Here is a 10,519-nt window from a genome sequence, read left to right as displayed (position 1 = left end):
TTTTAACACTGGGATATTTAGCATCACGAATACTAAAAGTCGTCATTTTCATTCACCCATCCCTCTCAGCTGGGGTTGGTATTATACACGCGTTTTTTGTTTTGGCCTTTGAATCATCATTTTCTTCTTCAATGTTTTTATACACTTCATTTTCTCTCAGCCAAGTTAATGTCATAGTTCGACAGGGTGGCACTACTTTTTTTCTTATTGTTGACTTTATGTCGGAATTTATGAATCGAAAGTATAGTGAAAGATGAATCGGGCTAATATGACTGTTAAATATGTAGAAGATGTTTACTTTTGGCATAAAACTCATTTTAGTTTGTAAACAAAACTGGATGAATTTAACCTCTCTAAATTCTACATTAAAACCTAGTTTAATGAAAAATAGTTAAGCCGACGCATATGTCTTTAACGCCTTTTTCTACGATCAGTTTTAGCAACAGCACGTTACGAATATTTTAAACTTTTTGAGTACCCAGCTGTTTAACAACGAAAGCAAATTCATATTGAAGCAGTTTGTTGATAAATATCGACCTAAGGTTTTACCTTTGCAAACGTTACTCGGTTTCTTGTGCTAAAACGTATAAAGCCGTTGATCATGACCCGCTTTGTTGAAGTATCTTTCCTTAAGGGAAAGTATTCAAGTAATTACAAGTTCCTTATTTATCCGATTGTCTTATGTAAAATTGTCTGTCGCCGTGTCTTAGCAACCCCACTGGATGCACTATAAATATTTAGAACTCAGCGTAAAAGAAATGTTGGTATCTCTAGTTTTTCGATTTCCTGTTTGTCATCTTCCTTGTTTTGTCTGGTATTCCCTTCTTGCCTGTTTGAGTGTTCATCTTTCGGGGAAGTCAATTTGCTTTCCGATTTGCGTTTTGCTTTTTCTTTTTGTTTAAAGCGTTGCTTTTTTGCCTCTGATACACTCTTCCGTTTCCATGATGAAGTTCGTTTTGTTTGCGGCTCCATGACCTGATGCAGCAACCTTCTTTTTCGCATTTCCAGCTCCCACAAAGACTTACTAAGTCGCTGTTTCTCCGCGCAAAGCCTTGTGCAATACGCCATTCTTATGTCTTCCAAATTTCGGTCGAGCGTCAAACTACGCTCTCGTTGGCGCTCGTAAAATCCTCGAACTTGCGCGAGTTGTTTCGTCGGGTTGTTGCTCAGAATGGCGGGAAGAAAGCTGTCCTCTTCATTTATAGCGTACATTTCCCACCGCCTTTGAATTATCGGTTTGTGTGACGAGTTTGTTTTCAATAATTTACAAATCCTCGAACCCGAATAATCTTCCTTCCGGATTAGTCAAGCGGCTTCTCTACTCTCCTAACTCAACAGAGAGTTGACATAATTTTGTCTGAACCCAGCAGCTGTCGGCTCGTTAATAGAATTCTGTTGTCTGCGCATTTAAGACTTTGACAGCTACATAATAAAAAATACTGACATCCGATTGTACGTTTAAAACAGGTACCGCATAGTAGGAGCTCCTTATTTCTTTGCTCAAGTAAATGTGTCACATCGAATTCCGGCTATATTTAGTTAAAATATAGGTAACGAAAATGGGGTTTGTAATAAAACAGGCGTCTTTTTGGCGCACTTTCAAAGTATTTTGGGTTACTTAAGCATAAAATAACACCCACTTTAAATGTAGATATTACTCTGTTTTGCGCGTTAAAATATTCTGTGGCTTCTGTAGAGAAAATTAAAATTCGCACCTGAAAAAAGCATCCATTTAAAAGTGAAAGATTGAGTTTATGTTTGTTGCTGTTGATTGTGCAAAGAAGCAGTTACAATATTTGCTTTAAAGATGGCTAAAACGAAAATTAATTTTCTTGTGAAAGATAATTTTTTCGAGACTGTCGGTTAATTTGCCATTTTCGATTTACATTTGGTCGGCCTCAATATATTTAACTGAACGCTGTAAGTATCATGATTAAGATATTGGGCGATGGAAACAGGACTTAAAAACTGCAGGCTTCTTGAAAATGCAAGTGCTTTTGCGTTTATGTGTTTGCTTGCTAAACTAAAGTGAATTGGGGGATATGTTTTTCCAAAGACCATCTCTGCAACTATTGCTGCGTCGTTCGTTTAGACTCAGTTCGTTGCTTGGTTTACTAGATGCACTTAAAGCATCGATGGATCACTGCTTTACCAGAGCAATGATGCTAAAAACAAATGGCTAAGAATTTTTGAATAGATCTTAACTAAAAAAAACTAGTCCGGTCAGCACTAGTCTTACTTTTTAATGGGAATTAGCATGTTAAGATTGGACTTGTCATAAAAATTAAACAAAATTCAAAGCGGTGCGTTCTGAGCCACCTTAGATTTTCAAACAAATGTTAGTGTTCCCAAGAGTGTTTTAAACTTTGTGAAAAGTTGGGTCTTCACGTGCTTATTACAACTCGACCACAAATGGTCCTCCCTGAAGCCGCATGAATACATACGGGAAAGTACATATATATTTTAAATGATCACACTTCTCATAGAGACATAGGCTATGTCTGTATGAAAGGTTTGTAATTAACTACAGAAAAGATCTGTGCACCCTAGATAAGCGCAATGAATTAGCAAATTCGTGCCCCCTCAGAAACATGAGTAAGATGTAGTCCGAAACGTTAAGAATTAGGTGTCACAACTACTACCTAGCAACAGCCTGTAGCTTGTATTCAAAGCCTGATGAGTGTGGTCATGTTTGACCATACGAAACAATATTCCCGCAATAAAGCGATGAACTACCTCTGAAGTCAAGAACTATGTAGTTATTTCCCCTGTAAAGTGGAGCACTCTAGGAACTTGTTCTTTCATGTCATATGTAGTCAGAATTTGCAGGAAAGTGTGTATGGTTGATGGAAAGCGAGACTCTCAGTAATATGAAGGCTTGTTTTATGCTAGTTTGCAGTCAAAATGCCGGTAGCCGAATTGTTATTCCAGGGGCGGTGATCTTTGACAAAATTTTGCTACTAACTTTTTCGGTTTCAACGCGACGGCTACGATACTTTGAGAAAACCTCTAACTCTCTTTAATTAGTAATATGAAAAAAAAATTGACCGATGTCATAAAGATTTGTTGCGAATTCAAAGCTAATGAAGACCCTACTTTTTGTAGAATATCGCGTCCAGTGAAAAATTTTGCTGTTATTCGTTGGCTTAAATTTCTGCTGTCAGGTTTTATTTATTTATTACAGATTCACTCCACTGCATAACAAGCAAATAATGAAATGAAATAAGCTAACACTACTTTAACAAACAAACAAACAAACAAACAAAAAATTTGTGGAGAAGGAGACAACCAAAAGCACCAATGCGCCATACTAGGGATGCCCCCACTAATTAACATATAAGAAAAATATGTACAAATAGAAATATAAATGTTCTAGTTATCCTTAATAAAGCTTAACAAATTTCTTTTAAAAGTTGCAATACTGTTTGATTCTCTAATATGATTGGGTAAACCATTCCATTCATCTACAACACGGTTAAAAAAACTATATTTAAAACCATCAGTTCTACTAAAATTTGGAACAAGGTCCTGTGTGTCATTTTTCCTCAAGGGCCTTTTCGATCCGGAAATGCGCGAATGCTTTCAAACGAGATCATGGGGGACCCTATAAGTGTTTCGATACATTTCTAGTTGCGAACCTCTTCTTCAACGATTTTTCTCACGTCTTTTTTTTTTGGCGCCAGTCATTATCATGATAATGACTGGCGCCAAAAAAAAAAAGACGTGAGAAAAATCGTTGAAGAAGAGGTCCGCAACTAGAAATGTATCGAAACACTTATAGGGTCCCCCATGATCTCGTTTGAAAGCATTCGCGCATTTCCGGATCGAAAAGGCCCTTTGCAACTCGCAGTCACGTGACCTACTTTAACCATGATGGATGGAAGGAACAGAAAGGTTAGTCGCTGGAGAGCCAATTTGAGGTAATTGACCAAAAGACTAAAATTTTGTAAGTTCAAAAGCCAACTAACGTTTGCGTTCTTCGCTACCGTCAATCATATTAGCGGACCTCTTAGAAAACCGAAGCTAACTTCAACACGTACAAAAGTTCATGGTCTGTGATTTGTGATTGGTGGATTTCGATCGATTTTGTGTGATTCTGTGTTTCAAGGTTCGTTGCTTGTGATCGTAATTATGATTGACGGCATTGTAAGCTGGTTTTTAAAGTTCAGCGTGGGCGTGTTATTGAAAAGCGCAGTAGGGGTTTACAATATGGCAACACATTCGTGACCGCCCGCCAACTTATTCCATTTTTGCATAGAGTATTTTCTCCGTTATTCAAACCACCATAATATCGCTCTATAAGGGTTGATAAAACCTTATACTTGGCAGACCCACTAAATTTTTTACGCTTTTTCGATCTGTGTTTTTTTAGGGTTGTATCCTGCAATTTTGACATGATCCGAGCTGCAATGGGCCTATCGAACTTTAGAAGTCTTAATTTTTAATGTACAGGGCGAAACCGCGTAATATCCGCAGAAAAACCTCTATTAGCCAGTGCAACAACCAGCAGCGAACTTAAACACTGTCAAACCAAATATGACGTCGTCTTCGGGATTCGAACCCAAGCTACATTGTTGGGAGGCTGGTGCTTTCACCACTGCACAGGGCACCCAACGACTGTTTCCTCCTTAATACAAAAAAAAACTTTTTAGGCCATCCAGAGTATTTTAGACCTCTAGAGATGCATTCTAAGCAGCGCTATGAAATTTGTGCCTGTCGGACATCACAGGGGAACTTAAGTCTTTTCGAAATTACTAGGGCTTTTTTCCGGAAAATTTTAGATGCAATTTAATGTATCACGAAAGTGATAATTTTACTCATTCTTCTCTCTATCACATTTCTGAATCCGAGAATGTTAGGTTTCCTTTTTTGAACGAAAAATAGCCTAACCTGGGCAGTGAAATGTGAAAAATTAATATTAATCAGAAAGTCTTAGGGAATTTGCTACAAAAGCTTCGAAATTTGTACATGAATGGAACAGTGACATGTAGAAATTTTAAGTTGTCCTCAAGTAACAGAAAATTCTAGGCAATATTTGCTTCTCCGAATAGATACTTTACAGAAAACAGTTGTTCGGTGCCCCTGACTGTAACACCCGTGAGACCCGATGAAATTTTTCGACAAGCTTTTCTCGGATCCTTGAGAAACCTAGCAAGCATTTTACTATTGACATGCATCAATATGACTAACTTCCTTAATACTCTATGTCACGTGGCTTGCTCTTGTCTAAAAACAGCTACAATCTTTCAAAGGAAATGAGGAAAACAAAATCAAGTGATAAAATCATTGTTTATTTATTTATTTATGTATTTATTTATCATTATTTTTTCAAGGCTCTTATTAAGGATTTTAATAGACCATTTCACAGAGGCACCCAACGAGAATATAGTTCAAAACCAGTTAAAAATAGCATTGTTAAACGTATTTTAGTATTTAAACGGTAGATATAGGCATATTTTTATCCCCTAAAAATTTTTTAACTGTTCGGATTTCCTAGCTGAAAGTCTAATAATCTGAAAATTATAGCGATCAAAACTTACCTTTTCGAAAATTTCAGCCAGAAAAAGGCTCCCGAAAATGCTAGGTGACCTTTTTAGGGCAAAAATCTATTAAAAATGGTCAATTATACCATTTTTTTAGATGTTCGAAAATCCTAGGAGAGGCAGGCAAGCAAGAAATCTTACAACAAATGTTCCGAAAATTCTACATCTCAAATCGTCCTCCGAACAGATATTTTTCGAAGATTGACGTTGGGTGCCCCTGATTTCAGTTTATTCACGGAAGCTTCAAATTAAGACAATTGGTCACATTACGTAATAAGTATCAACATAACTGACAGCATATATTGCGACCGCGTTTAAAGCTGTTGTTACCTGTTAATCATTTTAATTGGGAAAAAGCTGTAAATTTTATGCTACAAATGTACCCATTTCCAAGAAAACCTGTTTTTGTGACGTTACCTATTATATGTCGATATATATGACTTTCCTTCGATGAAACAAGTTAATTTCTGATGTTTGCAAAGTTCAAGGCCTAATAAAAATACCACCTCAGACCAGGAGCCGATTAGCCTACTCAGACTAAAGATGATTGGGGTGCCCCCAGTCCTCATTGCTCTCGAGATGGTTGCCTTTCTCATAGGTTGTAAATCAAAAACCTTTGAACTTGGAACTAATATTTTGCGAAAAAATATTCACTCAGTAAAGGGTTTATTCCAGCTGTTATTAACTGGAAGCAGTAAGTGTAAAGTTTTTTCTCTGAATGCCGACGGTGAGGTCATTTGCAAATTTTATGATTCAAAGTGGTTTCTCCTTGTTTTGTTTGTCATGACGAGATCAAACTTGAGTCAGAATCGTACGATGAGAAAAGCTGAAGTGAAGTAGTTAATTATTAACAAGTGTAGTTTTGGATGCTTGAACTATACTTTTGCGAATATCATTTGCTCCAGACAGAACTCGCGCAGAATATTCCTTGAAAGGTTTTTGTGTCATTTTTATCGAGGTGGATAACCTTTACAAAAAAATACTTCTGCGTCTTTTGAGGGTTGTTTGTCGTTTAACATCAACCTTTGGAAACTTGGTTCGTAAGTTTGGGTATCACACGCTTTTAACACTCAAAACTCGTGTGTTTAGAGTTATTCTTTGCTATATTTTATGTCTCATAATTAATTATCACTTTGGCTGCCAAACTGAATTGTCATAGAATACATAACTGTTTGATTGTATTATCTGCTGTTCACAATGCGGGCTTAAACTCTCATTCAAGAGGATTAACTTCACAATGTGTTATGACGTCAATACCTTAGGCCTCGTTCAATCAGTGTGTCTGAATCGGTAATTGCGCGTTTGGAAAACCACCTGGGACCAAGCTAGCTCAATATGGTGGCACTTAAAGCTGGTTTTAATCGGAAAACGAAGTGGGCTCGGACCCTCGATGAAATGACAACCAGTTCTAAAATAGGCACCCAAAGAGTTTGAGTGCTTACACACGTTATAAACAATTTGCGTCTTGTTAAGGACTTCAGAAGTGTGGCTTGGCTTTTGAGTTCGATTGCCAGTCAATTCGTGAGTGTACTCAGTGGAACAAAGGATCGATGCAAAATGTGTACATTTCTGAAAGTTAAATTAAAAGAGCTAATTACTTGCTTACACTGTGGCATGCTTGGGTTGCTTTGAATTACCCAGTCGAAATAATCCGGAACTCTTTTTATAAGAATTTATTGAAATGTCCTCAAAATTTCTCATCATATTTACAAAATTACCTCGACTTGGATCAGTGTTTTGCGAGTAGTTACACTTGTTAATTAGTTTGCATTTGGAATTGATCTTATCCTAGATCGATGAATATTTATAAGCATTTGTTTACTGCTTAGAGCCAATAGCCGACCGTCTTTCGTTCGTATTTGTTAGCTACGGGCACAAAGGAACAAACACTGAAATACATCGTGGAATATTACTGAAATTGTAGGCCGTATTTCCTAGCTCAGTACTAAGGATCATTTATGTGTTCATGTGGACGGAGTACAGAGTATACGAATTTCTGAAGTGACGTTGAAGGTGAAATTTTGATTTTTTTTTAACCACTGAAAACTTTCGTTGTGTTTACGGAGAACTTGCACTGCAGCCAGACAGAGACGAAATCAAGTTTACTGTTTATTGGATGACAAGTGTACGACGAAATACAACAACCGATTGTATTGAAACTCTACAAGTTGGTCTTTTATCGTTTTGTTACAAGAGCGGAGATTAATATGTGTTCATCTGTGACATCCTTTGCGAAGAGAGTGAAGTGTTGATGGTTTATATTCATGTATTTTAATGAGCGAAACTTCCCTACACAATTCTCGCCGACCGTATTTTGAGCATGACTACAAAAGACGCCGGTGGATCAAGTGATCCTGGCGTAGATGTTGATTTTACAGAGAGTGTAGCCAGTGCGAAGCGTGATATGGTCTTGCGTTTCGTGAAAGATCAAGAATCTCTGCAAACTTCGCAAGTGGTTTTGAAAATCGTTGACGACGAAACCATCGATTTAATAGATTCAGCTCTCGTTGTCAAGGGAGAGGAACCAAAACTAACAAGCTCTGATAACAGCGCAAAGCTTAAACAGAATGATCCCCGATCTCTATTAGGACAAACATCAGCTTTGACTCTGGACGCGGGAAAATCTAGTGGTCCAGACAGTATAATTGTCCCGCGTCCGCCATCGGGACGACCTCGTACACGAAGCCTTGGCAGCCGTAAGCGATCAGTATCGAGAAATTTATCCCGTCAGTCTTCGGTGGATAACATTACTCCTAGAGGCGTAAAAGAAGAACAATCGCATTTTAACACCGGTAATTTGATCGCTCAGGAATCTATAGCAAGAACCGAAATGGATAATACTTTGCCGAGCACCGCCGATAGTTCGTGTTCGGATGTGAATTTAAACGCTTCCTGGCCACGCGGATCCAGAAAACTCTTCATCCCTTTCCGGAAAAAGTCCGTCTATGCGACTGGAGAGACTCCGTATTATTACAACACTCCTTTGGAAAACTTTTCGGGAATCGATAATCATTCGGAAGCTCTTCGTCCTCGATCAAGCCAAAGTTTTCAGCGCGTACGAGCGGGTGAAATATTGACCGCCAGAATTTCATCGGCCAGCGAGTGCGAGCGAATCTCCTGCGATGCCTCGTCGCTCACAAGGCCGCCCTCGTACGCCAATAAAGTGCACCGGAACTCGCGGCGCAGAACTTATATTAATTTCAACAGACTGGACGCGCAGATCGCCTTGGAGGGGCCGCTTGAGCTGGAACAAGTCCATCCGTCTGAGTTACCGCTTTATAGAAGCAACTCGGCGGCATCTTCAAGTGCACCGTACGCCTTAGTACATGTGCCGCCCATTGGATGCGAGGGCCCCGCGCCTTCAAGCAGTTAATGAAAAGGATGAGGAATTTTTAAATGAACCAAGGTATTAATAAGAAATGTCTTACTTGTAACTCGAAAAAATGGCAACCACAAAAAGCGCGCGGGGTCGTGCTGCCCGCTCAGTAGGGTTGATGCGAATGGTCAGACAAGGGATTCATTTACTAAAACAATTGCCTTATAAGGGGTAGCTTTGTAAAGTACCTAAATAAACTATGCCCCGGCGGTTAATTGTTTGACTTAGTTTGGATAGATACAATCTGAGAGAGAAATTTTAACTCAGTTGGAAAGTCACGTATATTTGATCGTGGATTTAGCTAAGTAAAAATTTTGAGTCATGTATTCTAGTACACAAGTTCTACACTTCAGGTGCAAAAATGTCTGCCGTCATACAAATGTCTTCAAACTTTTAGAAAATCGCCTGTCTGTTATTCAGTGTCTTAGCGAAAATTCTGCAGAAATACTGAAAAATGGACCATCTACCATGTGAGGCTCTGTCCTCACACATCAGGGCAGGCTGACGGTTTCACTCTTCCTCAAGAAGGTAAAACTTGGAACTAATTTATTCCCTGTTTCTCTATTGTTTTGACGACGTAATATACAAAACCACAGGAAAGTACTGCTCGAAACTCACTTGTACCCTTCTGTACTACTTAACAACAGAATATTATTAAGCTCTATAGATGTCCTCTACAAGTTCACATTCATCCACAGATTCGAAAGCTAGAACCAGCTTGTACCACACTCGTCCAATTGTATAGCTTAGAGCTGGTCCATACGAGCGACGCAAGCGCAAACGCACCCCAAAATCTACGTGTGAATCAGTTACAACAATGCCAGCCAAGCGCTGACCAGGGGCCTCTGGTACCTACGAAAGAAATGAAAAAGTTTCTGCTAGTAGTAGCAGACAAAGATTTCATCTGAATGGTCACATTTGTATTTTTGAGACAGACTAGTCGTGCTTATTCTTCCATACACAGAGCCAATCAGTAGAATAGTAAAATAATATTATCACTGAGAGATAACTACTGTTCGGTGGCCTTCCTCGATTTCATCTGACATGTTGCACATTGCAGAAATTTTACTAGAAATCATTATTGACACAAGATCTAAAGTATTGTTATAGGAGTGGAAAAATCAAATGTCATGTGGTGTAATGTATTTAATATATTTCAGTCATTACCCATGTATTTTTTATCATCTCAATGTGATGGTTTTCATTTCCTAGAATCGTCTTTTTGTTATTACACAAACTAAAAGCTGATTGCTCCAATGTAAGACTGGATAAACTCTAATTTTTTTAAAAATATATTAATTATAAAACTCTTTCTTTTATTTGCAAAGTTCTCTTTCTTTTCGACTTTTAATTTTTTATACATGCAGCTATTAAATATTTTTATGTTTTTAAATGAGTGGGCTTAAGTAAAGGATAACTTCATGAATTTGTTAAAATGATAATAATTTATAAGCTTTTTTGAAGGGGGAAACCTGATGAGTTAGAGGGCAAAAAATATGGAATTGTTGTACATAATTCACTGGTTTAAAACGAAGCCAAACAGGCAAGATGAATAGCACTTGCAAAATGATCACACTAGTCAAGTGTGTGTTTTATTTGT

At 38.0% G+C, this 10,519-nt stretch overlaps 1 protein-coding gene across 1 annotated transcript; it reads left to right on the top strand.

Annotated features, from left to right (window-relative positions):
* The first annotated feature begins 6,439 nt into the window (after positions 1–6,439).
* Positions 6,440–9,765, top strand: LOC140943277 (uncharacterized). Its single transcript, XM_073392350.1, has one exon. The coding sequence runs from the start codon at positions 7,864–7,866 to the stop codon at positions 8,914–8,916; it is 1,053 nt and encodes a 350-aa protein (XP_073248451.1). The 5' UTR covers positions 6,440–7,863; the 3' UTR covers positions 8,917–9,765.
* Positions 9,766–10,519: the final 754 nt, after the last annotated feature.

This window comes from Porites lutea, chromosome 7 (assembly GCF_958299795.1).
Source record: "Porites lutea chromosome 7, jaPorLute2.1, whole genome shotgun sequence".
Taxonomy (NCBI): domain Eukaryota; kingdom Metazoa; phylum Cnidaria; class Anthozoa; order Scleractinia; family Poritidae; genus Porites; species Porites lutea.
Note: the sequence above shows the minus strand (reverse complement) of the source record. Positions and strands in the feature narration are given on the sequence as shown.

Bases quoted from the DNA above. Each gene is read 5' to 3' on its own strand.
- LOC140943277 (XM_073392350.1), top strand. From the start codon at position 7,864: ATGACTACAAAAGACGCCGGTGGATCAAGTGATCCTGGCGTAGATGTT.